The sequence below is a fragment of the Tasmannia lanceolata genome, unplaced genomic scaffold (assembly GCF_043159265.1).
Source record: "Tasmannia lanceolata isolate RefF3 unplaced genomic scaffold, GAP_Taslan_0.1 ptg000015l, whole genome shotgun sequence".
NCBI classification, from domain to species: Eukaryota; Viridiplantae; Streptophyta; class Magnoliopsida; order Canellales; family Winteraceae; genus Tasmannia; species Tasmannia lanceolata.
The window spans coordinates 57,122,641-57,142,106 of record NW_027518692.1 but is presented as its reverse complement, the minus strand read 5'-3'; the positions used below and the strand labels follow the sequence as shown (position 1 = coordinate 57,142,106).

Below are 19,466 nucleotides of genomic sequence, written 5' to 3'. Positions count from 1 at the left end.
CTGAATTCTAATGAAATTAGTAGTATACGTTTAGCTTATGATGAGGCCGATCGTCTTGGTCGAGCCAGAGTAGATCGTCATTTGCTAGACTTCATATAGGATCTGAATATCTGATGTATCATCTATGTCTCTTTGTTCTCTCACTCCCCTCGGTTGGGAGTCTGTGTTTTCGCTTTAATAAAACTTCTTCATTTCAAAAAACATGAGGTCGAACCCTAGTAACAAAATGATTCGACATAATGGAAGGCTCTCTTAGGTACAAACATGCATTGAGGCTGCTACAATTTGCATGTAATTTCATTTAGGGAAATGATTTCAGCACAACTATGTTTTCTCATGTATCTTGTCTTATAGTATTTAACTGTCGCATAAGTGCTTTTTGGGGACCTTAAAAACCCTTTTACAGCTCTTTAAACATAAAGACAAGAAACATGAGCGCCCTGTATCAAAATATGTTTGTGTTGAAATCATTTCCCTTCACTTATTACCATGGATATTAGAATAACAACATAACACAGAGAACCTAGTAGTTTATATTTCAATAATGTACTAAGGCCGAGTTTGGATGGACTGCAGGAAAAATATTTCTTGAGTCGCTCTACAGATCAGAGGATTAAGATCATCCTATGGAGATGGTCTATGGGTTATAGCCTATTTTCCGCTGTGGCCCAACAAATAAGCGGTTTAGAATTAGATCATCTTGTGCAGTAGGTCCACTATACTTTCTAAAAAACTACTGGACATCACGTCACTTGCCATATCAAATCTCTATATGAGTGATTTTAACTTGTCCAGGCATATCTTTCAAACCTGTGCACACCTCATCACTTACTATATAATCATTTTGTTCATAGTTTATGATATTTTAGGTATCAATCTTACAAACACCTAAAATTCTGGTGCCCTAACTTTTGATTTTCAAGCCCTTTCACAATTTTTTTGTGGCCAACTATTACAAGTTACCACACTTGTAATGTGTCCATGGTCCTGGTAATGTGTCTAGATCACGTCCATTGACACCCCTAATGTCCATAGGTATTAGGCTATATTTATCAGACTGTTACTATGATCCCAAGTTGCTATGAACATTTACCAATATTTTTTACCCATCAAAAAAAAAAAAAAAGTTGCTATGAACATCGAACACTCACCGGTAAGACAAAAACTTTCATTTAATGCATTGTACAAGACATTGGATGGTTCCATGTGACTTTGACAAGATCAGAGAAAAAGTTGCTGTTGATCACTTGATCTCTTGTCCAGCAGTGACTGTACTTTTCGTCGACGGCAGTAGCTCATGCAATCTGACTTTTTGTGTAAAGGAAGGATGCATCCTTTTCATATCTTACCATATGCCCACACCCAAAGGCCAAATCTTTTGCATTTGTCAAGCAAATTGGGCACACCTATTTGAACAACAAAGACATCAGAAACAGAACCCAGAAACTGCAAGCTTTAACACTTGTTAAATGTTTTCTTACTTGGTTTTGTTCATCTGGGGTCAATTGTGGAAGGTTACTTGGTTGCCTTGATGGTTGTCTATGTTGCAGGGTTAAAGGAATTGGAGGAGGGAGAGGCTTTACTTTTTTAGCTTTCCCTGTCACATGTCTTTTAACCAATACATACATTATTAGCATACACAATCGATACAAGTTTCAAATGTAAAGAACATGAAATCTTAGCCAAGTTAAAGAAATGCATTTTATGCTTCCAACCTTGGTTGTAAATTCCGTTTCATGAGATAGGGTATTTTTTTTCATTTTATGAGAGAGGGGAGTTTGGTCGACTTTAGAATACGCTAGAATTGAACTATACTTGAAATGCGGTAGTTCAAAGTTCTCATTTTGAAGTAAAATAGCTTACCTCCTTTTGAAAAGGGTTGAAAAAGTCTATTTACTAATATTGGAACACCACCTAGGGATAAATGAATTTAACAAGAGTTTTACCACTTGTGGAATAAAACTTATATAGATTGCCCAAGGAGAGTCATTAGATCACTCAATTTTCTATGCAAGTTGAAATCAAAAGTCAAGTTTATAGTCTTGTATGTAGCAGTTTTGCTGACTCGTGTTTGTATTGTTTTGTGGATTTGAGAAAATCCACTCTTCAACAACGAGGAATTGCCAACAGAAGCCTTGTCACAATTGAGTGGCGTACATGTGCCACTTGCACAAGAGATATGCTACACGTGCATTAGTTGGCGGCATTCCATTTTGAGATTTGATTTATTTCCTCATGCACCTCTTTTGTGATTTGAATTTGTTTTCTTTATGTTTTAATCGAAGTTACATAGTTAATAGACTCTTATTTAGTAGACAACAATTATTAGATAGTTGCCATCTTTCACACAGTGGAGGGAGGAAAGTTTGTATTTATTCTCATAGTTGAAGGAATAAACGAATTCGGCATTTTGGATAAAATCCGGTTTATCAAGAGGACGCCCTCTTTCCCTTTCTCTTCTTCTCTGAGTAATTTGCCACCTGATGGGGCTAGAACCTATCAATATATTGCCAGATTCGAGGACAAATTAGCTTTTTAAAAGCACGATGATCGAAAAGGAACTGACCTGTTCAAGAGATGTGTAGTTTTCCGGGATGAATTCGTATTTCTTAGCCATGGTGGGCTTCAAATCCTTTGGATGCTGCTGTTGCTGGCCGTAGAGATTGCCCATGTTGATGCTGGCTTAGAGAATAACGAACACATCAACCGATGCGAACTCCAAACATATTTCCCAATACTAATGAAAAGAACAAGATGATGGTCAGGGTCGAGAAGGCCCCAAATTGGATAAAGTCATACCTAAACCTACAAATGGAGGACAGCAGTCTGTTAAACCCAATCCAATCAGATATTCAAAACAACATGAAACACAGGTTATTGGAGGAGTTGAGCAGCCCAATCCTAATCCAAATCAAGAAAGAGTTGATAAAAAACATGTTAACATGTCCCGACGCCTGACTGGGGTACATGGTTGTGCAAACAAGATTCTATCGCCTTCCACATAGGGAAGACTGAAAGGAGCATCCAAATAATGTAGATCATGTGATGGGACAAATTGGAGGGTAAAGCTTGAGGTCCAATATTACTACTGTAAGATTACTACTAGATACCTGACTGGGGTAGTTTTTCACACTAGATGGAGATGGCAAAGGTAAAAAAAAGTTGCAGTTTTTCACACTAGATGGAGATGACAAAGGTTAAAAAAAGTCGCAGTTCACAAAATTCAAATTGAAGTGACCCACTCTAATTTCGCGGAACCGACAATAAGAGGTTAATGTGAGATATGTACAGAAAGCAATTAGCACATGAGGGATGGAGATGAAGCTACATGAGAAATTTCTAGCAGGAAATAATGAACAAAAAGATGAATTGATTAACGGATACACCAATAAGACCTTCAACTTAGTATCCCATAGTAGCAATTTAAAAGGCTGATGAAGCAATAACAGTAAACATACAGGGGCAGTCTAAAACTAAAAATCCAAAACAAGCTACCTAGCATTTGATTATAGATCATAGATAAGGAACACGAACTACCCTACACAGATCAAGGAAAATTTAAAGAAGGTTGTTGTTCAGAAGTTCCAATCACATCTACTGGCACGTCCAATGGTTGTACACCAACTTCTAGTGAGGGTCGTAAAAGCAAGGATTTAGAAGGCACTCGGTCTAAGAAGGAAATACTCCTCTTCAAATGTGAGGAAGCCAGACAAATGGCATATAAGTGCCCAGTAAAGGTATATAAATCTTATTGAAACATTGGGAAAGAGGAGAGTTGAAAGAAAGAGATGAAAATAATTCTAATATCACTCTAGATGGGGAAGATTTATTGTTTACATAGAAGGAGGGAAATGACTGCTCAAGAGCATGAAAATTATTTGGTAAGGGAACATCTTCCACACGAGTTCAAAGCAAAGGAAAAGTATATTAGAAAAGGAAAGTACAAAATTTGTTGGATGTAGCCAAAAAAGCTCCAATTGAAAATTGAGCAACATCCTCATCCATGCCAACTTTGTGAGGTTATATGATGAAGACAAAGAAGGTTAATATTTTAATTACTAACTAAGTTTTTGGATGAAAATGATTTCAATGATGAAGCGTGATGTGATGTCCTTCTAATGGATGTACCCCACTATTTTTTGAGAAGGACAAGGCTTTGTGATATGGATGGAACTACAAGGGTCAACACAAGCACACTCCAATCAAGAAGCAAGATAATATTGAAATCACTGCAACCACAAGAACAAAACAAAGGACAATGGTAAGAAGGCAAGTTGAGGTTCAAAGATGAGACTTCAACACAAAAAGGTGTCATACATGATTCGGTGGACCAATTGATGTGATCCATCTTTGATCACCAATCTGCTCCTGTTATTTTGAGTCAGGGCAACGGGTGGCCAGGCTCGGTCCCATTATTTTTCCAGTGACAACAATGTTCATTCATTCTCTTATCAATGTGACCCTTAATTGAAAATTCAAATCCCCCTTCCATAAAATAGTTCAATAAACCCACAAAAAAGAGTGAATGTGTGTGCGTATGTGACTGTTAGAATCTCTGTTTAAGAAATCCATGTGAAAGGACCAAATGGAAGGTTTTAAATTTTTAATCAACCCTAACATGAAGAAAAGAAAACGAACCTTATAAGGAGACAAGAACAAGAAAGTAAAGAACATCAAGACTTGGACAATTTCCACTGAAAAAATCCACAAGAAATCAGAAATGCTACAGAAAGAACTATGCTTTACAATCAACATACACTGCTCAAAAAACAAAACCATATAAAATCAGAAACCTAAATATAAAGAAAAAATCAAAGGATGTTCAGGTTCTATTTTACAAAGTCTACAAGAAATCATGGATCACCACAAAATACAAACAAGAACCTCCAAATCAAACCTATCTGGTAAAAAAGAATGAAACCCATTACAGAGAAACATATCCTTCAGCGAATAACATATTATGCTCCAAAAAACAAGCCCTAGAAAACAAATAAGCCGAACAATTGCAATCCCACAGAAAGTAAAAATTAAGCTCTCGAAAGCAAATCCGTTATTTAATATAATCATTTTGTTCATACTTTATGTTATTTTCAGTATCAATCTTACAAACTCCTAAAATTCTGGTGCCCTGACTTTTGATTTTCAAGCCCTTCTCTTCTGTTTCACAATTTTGTGTGGCCTACTATTCCAAGGGAACCACCGTTGTCATAAATAAGTTTAAGAGGACATCTAGCAAAAGCAAAATCCACTTTGTAAAAAGAGACGACCTGTTGTTGTGACACATGCCCAAGAAGACGAGTGAGCTTGAATCCCCTCAAAAATGCAAAAAACGATGTGGAATTGGCCAAATCCTTGGTCAAATTCACTTTTTTATTTACTGAACGGAATCCCGTTTTGTAAGTGTTTTCCTAACCTCACGTTTAAAGTTGCTCCTACTAAGATGTCATGTTATCGAACCGCAAAAGAAAAAAAAAGAAAGTGTGGTCATTTATTTAGGGAAATGTCATCAGCACAACCTTATTTTGATATTTTGCATAAACCCAGCTGTCCTTTCTTCTTTAATTGCTTGTGAGAGCCTTTTGAGAAATGTAATAACCTTTTTGACAGCTCTATAAACGCTTTTAGAATCGGTTTTTAGTTTGAAAACAATATAAAAGAGGGTTCATGATCAAGCTGTTGTATGCTGTCATGACAGCAGTTCTTAGATTTTAAGTGAGAAATTCAGGTTTTAAAAATCTCTTATGCATCCTAGGATTTCTAAAACCTGGAAATATGGGAGGATCTGCTACTCTCTTGCTGACGGAAAGAAGGGCGAGAAGTAAAAAACGGCGGCTGGTCCTCATCTTCTCTTGTCTCTTAGCTACAATTTTGAAGAAATCTCAGATTCTAAAATCTGCGTTTCCGTTTGGATATGCGGATTTTAGAATCTTGAATTTCCTCAAAATCGTAGTTGGGAGACAAGAGAAGAAAGAGACCAGCTGTAGTTTTCCGTTTTCTCACCCTTCTTTTCGATAGGAAGAGAGCAGACGATCGTCCCATGTTTCCAAGTTTTAGAAATCTCATGATGGGGAGCGATTTCTAAAACCTGGATTTCTTGATTAAAATCTAAGAAATGCTGTCAGGACATCATACAACAGCTTGATCATGAACCTCTTGTACATTGTTTTCATGCTATACGGCTGGTGTCTTTCGTTGATTTTGAGCAAATCCAAGATTTAAAATCTGCGTACATTTCCAAACAGCCCCTAAAAGACGTTGTGTCAGCAAAAATATCAAAATATGTGATCTGCAAGCGTCCATCGCAGAAGGCATTTCACGGATGGGGTGTTGCATGTGAGAGCTAGCAGCCACATTAGCTCACTTTGCAGCATAGTATGTCTTCATTCATGATGTGGCTGCTCTCACGTGCAGCAGCCCATCCGCGAAATGCCTTCTGCATGCATGGATGCTAGCAAATCCCTCAAAATATTGTTTTTCCAATATAATGTCCCATAATTTATTATTGCGCTTTCCATCAAATTATAAAAAGTGATGGCAGGGGTAGGATGGGAACTTTTGAGGATGAATAAGGAGTGATGTCCGTCTACAAATGGATTCTACAATAAGGATGTCAATTGTGTTGGGGTTTTGCAATCGGTGCCACGATCCATAGGTGAACCATGAACACCATTCTTGGCCGTCGATCAGCAGTAAGTTTTTTAGACAATTTTTTTATTTGTCTTAGCTGACTTGATTAATAAGTGCGGACATTGCACCGACAGCAAATGAGTGAATGATAGTGTCCTTCCATGTTAGGGAAACGTAGACATCCTAATTCAATAACGTCGAGGGAAAGGATGGCTAGCCAAATAAGATAAAGGATGCAGAGAGAGTGAACATTTCGAAGTCTCTCTCTAGAGTTGATTTGACATTTCGAAGTCTCTCTTTAAAAGATAAAGGTTGATTTGCCGAACCAGGTAAAATCTTTGTGCCCTCTGTTGAGTGCATGAGGATTTTGCTGTAAAATCACAACAGCTACAACATAGCCAGTAAAGTGCCAAGAGAATCTAGTCTTCACTATTCAACAATTCTAACTTGAAACTTGGTCTAGAGATAGCTTACTCATCTATGCCCGTATTTAGTCACGTTGCTCTTGACTTCCAAGTCTTCATCTATCCTTATCATGTTACAGGTTGCCAACGCACATGGGAAGCTCTGTTGGGAGTCCAGAAAGGCAGCTGGAAATTTCACATCTTGTTCTTATCTGAGTAGAAATTTTTGATCCACATGCGTTCATCCTCATACTAATCTCCTTCACTCAGATCCATCTTGGAATATACAGCTTGCTATGTGACCGAGAGGTAGCTATAAATAGAGAAGGGTGAGTGACGCATAGGGATAGAAGCAAAGAGAGATGAAAGCTGAGATGAAGAGGTTTAAGCTCTTGCTTTGTGTTTGCATCCTTTCTACTCAAATGGTGCAATTCGGATTTGGACAGATTGTCTTACAGGTTTTCTTACCTTCCTTAATTTACAACTGAATTGCATAAACATAGCTCTCAATTTATGGATTCTTTTTTGTTGAGAATTTTCTCTCCGTCTGTTTAACGGTTACATATTAAAGGGTTAGAATCATCCAATGAATTTTGGTGCATGGCCCCATTCATTTGAACAAATGGTTCACACTAGTTCTTTTTGGCTGTTCATATTTTTCTTGAAAAAATATGCACATCTACCTATTTATTGAGGAATGATAGATGCAAAGGCGCCCTTGCATAAAGATCCGGAAAAGGGCCCTTGATTGGATCCACGTTGTTAAGTGCAACTGATTTTATTTTATCAACCGAATTTACAAGGTTTCTGAAAATGACGTGGATCCAATCAAGGGCCTTTTCCAACTCTATATGCAAGGGTGCCCTTGCATCTATCATTCCTCCTGTTTCTAATATAAAATATAAACTAACCATGTTTCTTTCCATTGTCATTCATTTTCTTTCCAATAAAATTTTCCTTGGAATTTTTTTTCTTCTTTATATCTCATGTTTTGTTTTGAAATGTTGGGGCTAACATTTTATACCCAACATACCCCAGGTGACGCCACCACTTTACACTTAATATGGTAGGCCCACCATCTCTACCCAAACCCATGCATGTGTTGAATTTAACACCTCATGCTATGACGGGTACGGCCCATCGTTTTACACCAATGTTGTTGGGCACACCCCCTCCACCCAAACCCATGCATTAGTATGTGGTCCACCTTTTCCAAGTGCTTTTTGGATCTTACGTTTTCAGTCGGATCACATCCATTTCTAATTGGACCGTCCATCGAACTGTCCTAGGTTCAAGTTGTATTGTACACGGTTAGGGCTTAAGGTTAGGTGAGGGTAGAGGGAGGAAAGTCCGAGAAAGAATTGAGAATCATCATTGAAATTAGAAATGAACAATAAAATGTTGTTTATTTTTGCTAAAGGTGCATTGGAAATGGTATTTTACAGTCATTTTACACACTGTTTGACAAAAATACTCATATTGTGTGAATTTATGATCAAAAGATGTGTAATATTTCATTTCAATGCACCTTAACGGGTACCCTTAGAGCACTCGTTAGCTATACCCGCTTTTTTTTTTCTCTCTTGAAAAAGACTTAATTTTCATGAAAATACAAACAAATTAGGAGAACAAATGCAGTCATTTTTAGGAAAGAGAAGACAGAGAAAAGGGTTGAAATAGTGTCCAATAAGCATGAATTTCTTGTGCATCTGAAACAACGTGGAATTTTTTAAATAATTCCTGGGATTTTTTGAAATATTCATGTCCAATAAGGAATGAATTTCTACTTGGAATTCCTTTTTGCACTGAAATAACATGGAGAATTTTGAATAATTTCAGGGATTTAACTGGACTTCTTGGAGTAAGCATCCTGGTGGATGGTATCGAGTTCTCAAAGATGAGGTAACTCAACTGGCCAGTGCAGGTGTCACTCATGTTTGGTTGCCTCCACCCTCCCATACTACCGACCCAGAAGGTACCCAGTAAAATTTTCTTATATTTTCCAACTCTTCATCATTTTATTGATGATATGTTAAGAACCTTAGTCTTTCTTGACATAATTAAGAAAACTTTCTTAATTATTAGTTTATGGGCATAGTATTAAATCGTGACAGAGAGTGATCAATGCTCAGCTGAGGGAACTCGAGTTGAGTCATGGAATTATATAAAAAAGTATACAATTTTATCAAATTCTTTTTTTCAATAGAAAATCTCCCTAGAATCTTTATCTAGAGTTCTCACATATTGGGTCCGATCATTCACAAATAAATGGAAAAGTAAAAATTAACACAAGCAACAAGATGCACACCAAGATTTTATGTGGTTCGGCCTAGATGCCTACGTCCACAGGTGAAAACACGATTATCATTATGAGAAAACAATATACAAGGATTACAATGAGATTAACTTGCAAATTTTTCCTTATTCTATAAACCAAGACTTTACACCGATAAATCCAAGAAGAAAATCTCTTCTTCTCTCTTTTTCTCTCCCTTCTCTTCTTTCTTTCTCTTGCATCCTTTTGCAGCCGCCACACAAAGAGTCTCCCGCCAAGAAAAAAAAACGCTTTTCTCTTGCTTATTCATAGGTTTTACACAATCTAAAATAACATCCTTTCACATTTTGTCTTCCTACCACAAATAGAAAACCAAATTATATTAGGTAACCAGTGGCGGTGGAAAACAAAGCAACTTTCCAAACAGGTGCAACTCGAGTCGATTTTTAGGAACTGGGGTTAACACTTTACCATAAAATTGGATCGGGTTCGGATTGATTCCAATTCATGGTTTTTTAGCAAAAGCTCAACTTGACCTGACTCAAGTTGCACCCCAACTATTATGACTATTCATTTCTCGCGGGTAATTCATCCACGAGCTAGAGAGGATACTCCAAATTCGAGAAAATGAGAGAAAAATCCCGTTGAATCAAATTTTGTCCATGAATCTAAGAAATTGTGAGAATTCTTGATCTCTGAGTATCTCTCAATTCGAAGACCCAAGTTGGGTATAGAAATCAGGGACTATCGTTCAATAGTCACCTGTAACTCTGGCTCTTAGTTGTGGCTCTAGAATATACCATATACCTAGAACAGAGTTTGTGCAAATCCAGATGCAATTTACCTAGTCGAAGTAACGGGTTGAGAAGGCACCATAAGTGCCATTATGAAAATAAGAGGGGTGCAAGTTTAACTACATGTGTGTCGTGTGGGCATGATCAGGACTGTTGATCTAATCTGCGACCATAATTCTTGCACATCACCATTGATCTAAACCTTGATTGTATGCTCCTAGATCATGTGGATTGCGTACTGAAGGTTTACAGGATCAACACTCACGATAACACATGCATTTCCTCACGTGGGATCCAAACAATGATCATTTGGATTGATCCTAACCGTTCACCCACTCACCTAGAAGGATTCCTTTTATATCTGTATCATAACTGAATGTATTCTATAGGTTATATGCCGGGAAGGCTTTACGACTTAGATGCCTCCAACTACGGCACCGAGGCCGACTTGAAAGATCTGATTCTGGCTTTGCACAATAGCGGTCTCAAAGCTATGGCCGATATTGTTATAAACCATCGGGTAGGAACTATCCTAACTAGTGATGGTGGGTGCACCTTCGAGGGTGGAACCACGGACGGGCGACTCGACTGGGGAACATGGGCCGTTTGTAAGAATGACCCCAACTTTCATTGCGGCACGGGGAATGACGACACTGGGCTCGACTTCTTCAAGGCCCCTGACATCGATCACACCAATCCGACCGTCCAAACCGATCTCATCAATTGGCTCAATTGGCTCAAGACCAACATTGGCTTTGATGGATGGCGATTGGATACTGCTAATGGATATGGTGGCCCATATATTAAGCTCTACATGGAGGGGACAAAGCCCGATTTGGCAATTGGTGAGGTTTACACTTTATTCGATGAGTCTGATGGGAAGCCTGAGCTTAACCCGGTGACTAACCCGGCGAATAACCGACAAGAACTAATAAATTGGCTTCAATCAGTTGGAGATGTCCCCACAACGTTTGATTTTACGACCAAGGGTCTTCTTAATGCGGCCGTAAATGGACAATTATCAAAGCTGAATGACACAAATGGGAAGCCGCCAGGTTTGATCGGTTACATTCCGGCGAAGGCGGTCACATTAGTCGACAACCACGACACCATCAGGAATACAAAATGGGCTTTTCCAGCAGACAAAGTCATGCTTGGTTATGCCTACATTCTCACCCATCCAGGAATCCCATCCATTGTAAGAATTTAATCTTCTTACTTTTCTTTCTACTGCTATTAACATGGTTAGTTGGACAACATATACCGAAGTCCTGTTTGATTGGGATTTTCAAAACCGATTGTGAGTCCAAAACTGATTATTCGACTTAAAAATTAAAATTATGTTTAATTTTGAGTCCAATAATCAGTTTGGATCACAATCAGTTATAAAAATCCAAAGGCCCTGTTCGTTCTAGATTGTGACAACAGATTGTGGACCCCAAACCTATTATTGGGCTCAAAATTAATGTTGGACTCACAATATGTTATCATAATCTTAAATGAACAGAGCCCTTGGATTTTGAGATTTTGAGAATCGATTGAGTCCAAAACTTATTATTAGACTCAAAATTACGTTCAATTTTGAGTCCAATAATCAGTTGTAGATTCAAAATCACTCTCCAAACCCAAAAAAAAGTCGGTCCAAAACTACCAATAATTGGTTGTGGTCTCACACTCGGTTGTCATAATCTTAAACGAACGGGGAGTTTGGATTTTGAGTCCAAAACTTATTATTAGACTCAAAATTACGTTCAATTTTGAGTCCAGTAATCAGTTTTGTACTCAAAATGGATTCTCAAAAACAAAAACGAAAAGGGTCTAAAACTATAAATAGCCAAAAATTGTCCTAAAAAATTCTTGAAAAGATCCCAAATTTTGATGCTTCATTTAAACTTTAAAAATCCATGAATACTTAAAAAATCACTCATTTTGAATTAAATGAAAATTTTCTGAATAAACCTGACTTTTCTGTATTAAACGAGAATTTTACCAATAATTTCATCAACTTCTCACATATACTTCCAAAAAAAAAAAAAAAAACTCCTAATTCTGAATTAAATGCAAAATTTCTGAATAAACCTGACATTTCTGAATTAATTAAATGAGAATCTGACGAATAATTTCGTCAACTTCACATGAATCATCTGTAGATCTTGAAAAGATTGAAAAAAATTTAATTGCGAATACTGAATTCACATCCTAATGTAAAAAACATCATCACTTAAGCATCATTAATTCATGCTTTCTATTATGAATTATTTAGAAAAAGGGATTGCTAGCGTCCATCGCAAAAGGCTTTTCGCGGCTGGTCTGTCCCACTTCAGATCAGCCACCTCGTGAATGGAGACAACAGCTTTTGTTTCCATTCACGGGGTGGCTGGTCTGAATTGCGACAGACTAGGCGTGAAAAGCCTTTTGCGATGGAGCTTAGCAAATCCCTTAGAAAAATAATTTTATATATAGTACATAATATATGTATTATAAATTAAAAAACACACGCAAATTTTCACAAATTACTCAATTTTCTCACCGAACTATTCCCAAATCCGAACTTTGTAACCATGATACAACTCCAAGCTCGCCCATATGGACTTGACTCAAAAGGAAAAACAACTAGTCGAAATACTTGGTGGGTAATTTTTTTTTAAGTACAAAAAACATATACGAGTTATGAAATTTATGCATTTCAATAAAATAAAATAAACCCCTCGAGGTTTAGTGAATCAAGATTGATGAATTGCTTTTGGAATTGTGCAGTTCTATGATCATTTCTTTGACTGGGGGTTCACGACAGAGATGAAGAATTTAATTGCAATTAGAGCGAGGAATGGGATTAATCCGACGAGCAGTTGCCGGATAGTTGCGGCTGAAGATGGCTTGTATATGGCAATCATCAATGAGAAAATAATGGTGAAGATTGGTCCTAATGGTGATCTTCATAACTTGCTTACCCCGGATTTTAATAACACACCTGCAACTGCGGGGATCAACTATGCTGTATGGGAAAAGGCTTAGTAGGAGAGCACTACATAATGATATTATTGTTGTAATATGTTTAGACTAATCAGATTTTGTGAGATCTCACCTTTGGATGGATTAAGTATTACATGAGGTAGGGTGCTAGATTAGCCAAATAATTTAGATTAGGATTATATTTTCCTAATCACATCCTTATCCCTTGCAATGTTTATCTCCAAGTGCTTTATATAAGCACCGATTTATGTTAATGAAAACCAAGCAAAAGTCCGCAAATATAATCTTCCTTTATCATAATAAGATGATTTCTCTTTTAATTTGTATTCGTCGCCATGAACTTGATTAGATGTCAACAACAAATAGAAATTATATTTACCGACAATAAATTATAAAACACACCATGATCAATAAAAATTCCAAGCAGCTCCAACTTTGAGTTAGAGACAGATTTCACTTTTAGAGACATATTTCACAATTTTAAATTGGCTCGTGATATTTCACACTTCAAAGTTTTGATAATTGGGCGGATATTATCAAAACCAATTTATGCAACAACCTCACAAGACACACATGGATACTGCCCTTAGATTACTAACTCTAAGCCAGTAAGACCCTACGCATGCTGCTATCTTCGCCAAGTTCAATCCATGTTACGACTTATTGTGGCTATGATTCGCAAGTTAACTTATTACTTGCAAGTTCACTACGGGCTACTGTACTTCCTTAATTAGTCAATCTCTAATGTCTTAAACAAAGTACAATTTCCCATTCATTTGCAGAAGCCAACTATAGGTCTATGGCACTTGTCACTTGTGAGCTTCAATGGCTCATATTCTAACTTCAAGACCTCAGTGTCCCTCATCATTGTTGGCCCACTTTGAACGGTTCGATAATGTCGTGTTGTGATCATAAGAGCAAGGCAATGGAACAATAATGTCATGTTGTGATCGATAAGTAGAAAGAAACAAGAAAATTCAAAACAAGAACATCCAGTCAAGGGGGAAGTAAGTCTCCAAGCTCCAAACTCTCACAGTCAAATCTCCACTAGATTAATAGATCAATGTCATTATTAGCCAATCTCCTAACATGCTAAAAAGTAATATGATACCCCTCCGTTCGGTTCTATAACTCCGTAAATCTTGCAACAACTTCAACGTATTAAATTGTGAAGCCAATCCAGTCTTTACCACTTTCAACAATTCTGGCTTAGAACTTGATCAAGAAATAGCTACCCAATCAAAGTTGGAGGGGAAAATGGACAGACACTGTTTCTGCCCATTGTTTCTCTCCACAAATGGCAGGACTAGGATGATCCTACATGGCTGATTTTAGGTACACACCCTATCCATGGAAGGGCTTTCCAAACGAATGCTTTAGATCCCTCCAAAAATGTGCCCCCACCCCACCCCACCCCACCCCACATGGTTTGTGGCAGCCATGCACAGATGAGCTATCTGTGCAGCTGCACACAAACTACAGTGCAAGATGACCAAGGGGTGGGTGGTTTTGCACTGTTGACTTTCGAAGTCTACTTTTGTGCTTATCATGTCATCTCCTTGCAGTTTTGCGAAGATTGATAAAAGCATTGATTAGGCAACGGGCTACCACGATCTTGTTCTTATCTGAGTAGACATTTTCTCCACCTGAGATCAGATCAGGACCGTTCATCCTCATACTAATTAATCTCTTTCGCTCAATTCCATCTTGGACACATGTAAAGCTCATTTAATTTGTAGACCGAGAGGTAGCTACTAGCTATAAATAGAAAAGGGCGATCTACAGAAGCATAGAGAGATGGGGGCTGAGATGCAGAGGTTGAAGCTCTTGCTTTGTGTTTACATCCTTTCAACTCAAATGGTGCAATTCGGATTTGGGCAGATCGTCTTTCAGCTTTGCTTTGTTTTTCGTTTTGAGTAGGATTTTGATGTCACTGAAAAATGTCTCTGTGGATAGCCAAATAAATAAAAATATGAAGAGGGCACTTTTGTACATCAGCTCTCTTCGTTTGGGTCTAGGACACTGTTGGATTTTGTAGCTCCTTCTATAGGTCACTATATGAAATAATTTTGGACCTTAGGATATGGATCCAACCGATGCAAATTTCTACTTGATATATGTTTGTACATGCTTGGGAGACAACATGGAAGATTTTGAATAATTGCAGGGATATAATTGGACGTCTTGGAAGCATCCTGGGGGATGGTATAGAGTTTTCAAGAATGAGGTTACTCAACTGGCCACTGCAGGTGTCACTCATGTTTGGCTGCCTCCACCCTCCCACACTACTGACCCTGAAGGTACTACTACTCATTATAAAATTTTCTTATATTTTCCTACTTTTTTACCATTTTATTTAGGGAATATCAGGAAGCTTGGGCCATGTTTGGAAACCATAAATTTTTTTTCATGAAATTACATTTCTCGTGAGAGAGAGAGAGAGAGAGAGAGAGAGAGAGAGAGAGAGAGAGAGTAGTAGGAAGGGTGGGAGGAGAGATTTTAGAGGGCAGAAATGAGTGGAGGATGAGAAGTAGTGGCTAAAAAACAAGGAAAAAGTCGATCATATTTTGGATAGAGTTTTTCGTTTCCTTTTTTAAACGCTTCTCTTTTCCTCTCATATCTGTCCCTCTCTCACCCTCCCTCTTAGTTGGGTAAGCTAATGCCCCTGGAATAAAATTCATGGGGCCGTTTGAATACAAGGATTTTATAATCGAAGATTGTAAAATTCTAGATTTTATGAGCTAAAATCTGGGTTGTTTATTTTCAGGATTGTAAACTCCAGGTTTTAGCTTGTTAAATTCAGGATTTGGATTATAAAATCCATGTATCCAAACAGCCCTTAGTCTTTTCTTCACATAATTAAGAGAACAGCCAAAGCGCTGTACGGCCCACACCATAGGATGATCCAAACCATCCATTTAATGGGCCACAACGTAAATAACTTTGAGCAACGATAGATACAAGGAAGCCCTTGCATAACTTGGTTGAAAACGTAAAATCAATTACATTTGATGACGTGGATCCCATCAAGAGCCCTTTTTTTTTGCTTTTTATGCACCCTTTTCTTCGTCATGACTTTTCTTGCTGTTCTCAAGAATTGAGGGTGCCATTATGAAAACAAGGGGATGCGAGTTTCAACTCCTCAAGGGTCTATGTACACGGAAAGTCGCATTCATTCCTAGTGGAAAATTGAAAGTCACATTGATACCTTGTGGAAAATTTTGGTAGTCTAAAGTGGAAGGCTTACACAAGTTTCAAACTCAAGGTGGAAAAGCACAGAGGTCAAAATGCATTATAAAACATTCTTACCGTTTGAGTAATTCCTTGGATATTTCTTTTAAAATTCTTTTTATTTATCCCATTTTGAGATTTGCTAGCATCCATCGCAAAAGGCATTTCACGGATGGTCTGTTGCATCTGACAGCAGCCACCTCGTGAATGAAGACAAAATCTGCTGAAAATTCAGCCTGCGCAACGGACCATCCGTGAAATGCCTTTTGCGATGGACGCTAGCAAATCCCTTTTTTTTTATTTATAAATTTGTGGATTTTAGCTTTGTTCCTTCATTCCACCTAGGTTGCATTTTTTAATCTTTCTCACGGCCCATGTGGGTGGTATGGGAATGATCGGGGACGTTGATCCAATCTAGATCCCAAATTTGATCCATTGGATCAACTGAGTTCACAATTTTGGTACATCTCCGGTGATTAACCTTGATTGTATGCCCGAACACCATCTGGATTGCCTCATGAAGGTCTACAAGATCAACCATTTCAATTACACATGCATGTACTTGCCTGGGATACAAAAATTGATCATTCGGATTGATCCTGACCGTTCGCCTATTCGGATTCCTTTTATATCTGTACCACAACTAAGGTTTTAAATTTCGACCGACACCGAAACCGAAACGTTACGAAACTGAAATTCCCGAAACTTACCAAATTTCGGAAATTTCGGCCCAAAAAATGACATTTCCTTCGCCCGTTACCGAATTTCGGCAGAAGTTTCGGGATTTCGCCTAAAGTTTCAGTTTCGGATAGATCCAAAATTACCTCCGAAACTGAAATTTAAAACCTTGACCATCACTGAATGTATTCTATAGGTTACATGCCGGGAAGACTTTACGACTTGAACGCCTCTAACTATGGCACAGAGGCCGACTTGAAAGAGCTGATTCAGGCATTACACGGTAGTGGAATCAAACCTATTGCCGATATTGTTATAAACCATCGGACCAGAACTAGTGAAGGCGGGTGCACCTTCGAGGGTGGTACTACAGACGGGCGACTCGACTGGGGTACATGGGCCGTTTGTAACAATGACCCCAACTTTCATTGTGGCACCGGCAATGCTGACTCCGGAAGAGACTTCTTCAAGGCCCCCGACATTGATCATACAAATCCGACTGTCCAAACAGATCTCATCAACTGGCTCAATTGGCTCAAGACCAACATCGGCTTTGATGGTTGGCGATTGGACTTTGCCAAGGGATACGGTAGTGTTAAATTTTGAAGATTTTCTATTAATCTTGGATGAACTTCATTAACAGTATATATATAAGCACTTATAGATAACATGAATAGTAAAATGATATGGAGACCGAGAGAAGGACCAAGCAGGGGATCTGCCATGAGAATGTGCCATGTCTGCAAAAAAAAAAAAAAAAAGGTTCTTGTTGATTTTCCTAAATCTAAGAGCTGGCTCACTTTACTTGTGATATTGTGGCGAGAACCCATTTGTCCGGTCCCCTTTTCGGTCGTACTCTCAGTGTCCCTGGCATTACTCATAATAATAATAATAAGATGAAGAAGATCATCGTACTCCTAATCCAACTGAATTACCTAATCTATCCAAAATCCTTGATCTACCACACAATCCAACGGTCAGATTTGAGTAGATCTAATTTTCTCTAACAGGTAGCCAATACATTAAGCTCTACATGGAGAGGACGAGCCCGGATTTAGCAATTGGCGAGGTCTATACTTTTTTCGATCCCTCCGATGGGAAGCCGGAGAGTGAGCCGGCGAGGAACCGACAAGAACTAATAGATTGGCTCCAATCGGTCGGAGATGTCCCGACGACATTTGATTTTACTACTAAGGGTGTGCTTAATGTGGCCGTTAATGGACAATTATGGAGGCTCAATGACACAAATGGGAAGCCCCCAGGTTTGATAGGTTACATGCCGGCTAGGGCCATCACATTTATAGACAACCACGACACCGAATCGCAAAAAATGTGGCCTTTTCCGTCCGATAAGGTCATGCTTGGTTATGTTTACATTCTCACCCATCCAGGGATCCCATCCATTGTAAGAATTTAGTCTTCTTAATTTTCTTTCTACTACTACTAACATGATTATTAGGACAACATTTAATTAGGCGCTGTTGGTTTTGGATTTTGAGTCCAAAACTGATTATTATTGGATTTTGAGAACCGATTCTGAGTCCAAAACTGATCAGTTTTTTATACAGTTTTGGAGTCACAATTAGTTTTCAAAATCAAAGCAAACAGGGCTCAATTTATGCATTTCAATAGAAAAATCCCCTCGAGTTTTAGTGAATCGAAATTGATGAATTGTTTTTGGAATTGTGCAGTTCTATGATCATTTCTTTGATTGGGGATTCATGACGGAGATAAAGAGTTTAACTGCAATCAGAGCGAGGAATGGGATTAATCCGACTAGCGGTTGCCGAATAGTTGCCGCTGAAAATGACTTGTATATGGCAGTCATCAATGAGAAAATAATGGTGAAGATTGGTCCTAAGAATGATCTTGGTAACTTGCTTACCCCAGATTTTAAGATCCCACCTGCAACTGCGGGGATCAACTATGCGGTGTGGGAAAAGGCTTAATTAGTGAGAGAGCACAACATAATTATATTATTGTTGTAATGTGATGGGTGCTTGAATCTTTTGTATTTGTTTCCAACATGAACTTGACTAGATGTAACCAACAAATAGAAATTATATTCATCAATAATAAATTATAAAGCAAATCATGAACAACAAATTTTCAACCAGCTCTAACTTTGAGTTAGAGACATTATGTCATAATTTTGAATTGGCTCGTGATATTCGTACTACCATGTTTTGATAATTGAGCGACTATTATCAATACCAATTTATGCGATAATCTCGCAAGCCCCACATAGATGCTGTGCTTAGGTTATTTTGCTATCTCAAAGGCAGTCCAGCCTAAACAAATGTCTTTTGAAAGAAGATACTTCTTCACATTTCATATCTTGAAAAATTTCCAACATTAGTGCCTATGAAAGGCCCTTCTTAGTGCATGGTCAAATCATTTGAAAGAGTAGGAAAATATTACCAAACAGTTCCCAACAATTTTCTAAAAAAGCTCATAGAGAATGATTAAACTGTAATTAGTGTC

General features: G+C 38.0%; 1 protein-coding gene and 1 long non-coding RNA gene across 6 annotated transcripts; one reads left to right on the top strand and one right to left on the bottom strand.

The window, feature by feature from the left end:
- Positions 1–1,026: 1,026 nt before the first annotated feature.
- LOC143846202 (uncharacterized) lies at positions 1,027–5,386 on the bottom strand. Of its 3 annotated transcripts, none has more exons than XR_013234696.1 (4): positions 5,268–5,386; positions 2,567–2,805; positions 1,482–1,608; positions 1,027–1,406 (listed from the first exon to the last, which is right to left on the bottom strand). It is a non-coding gene; the product is annotated as an uncharacterized LOC143846202 (long non-coding RNA). The 3 variants fall into 3 exon arrangements; XR_013234697.1 differs by lacking the exon at positions 5,268–5,386 and adding an exon at positions 5,107–5,234; XR_013234695.1 differs by lacking the exon at positions 5,268–5,386 and adding an exon at positions 5,079–5,225.
- A 1,778-nt stretch (positions 5,387–7,164) lies between these two features.
- On the top strand, positions 7,165–19,098 carry LOC143892611 (alpha-amylase-like). 3 transcript variants are annotated; one of them, XM_077397342.1, is made up of 5 exons: positions 7,165–7,489; positions 15,241–15,373; positions 17,179–17,571; positions 17,993–18,387; positions 18,674–19,098. In XM_077397342.1, exons 1-5 carry the CDS (start codon positions 7,394–7,396, stop codon positions 18,929–18,931), a joined length of 1,275 nt encoding a protein of 424 aa, XP_077253457.1. In that variant the 5' UTR covers positions 7,165–7,393; the 3' UTR covers positions 18,932–19,098. The 3 variants fall into 3 exon arrangements, with proteins under 3 accessions (XP_077253457.1, XP_077253455.1, XP_077253456.1); XM_077397341.1 differs by lacking the exon at positions 7,165–7,489 and adding an exon at positions 14,805–14,966; XM_077397340.1 differs by lacking the exons at positions 15,241–15,373; positions 17,179–17,571; positions 17,993–18,387; positions 18,674–19,098 and adding exons at positions 8,871–9,006; positions 10,490–11,298; positions 12,858–13,395 and having other exon boundaries at positions 7,178–7,489.
- The last annotated feature ends 368 nt before the right edge of the window (positions 19,099–19,466 follow it).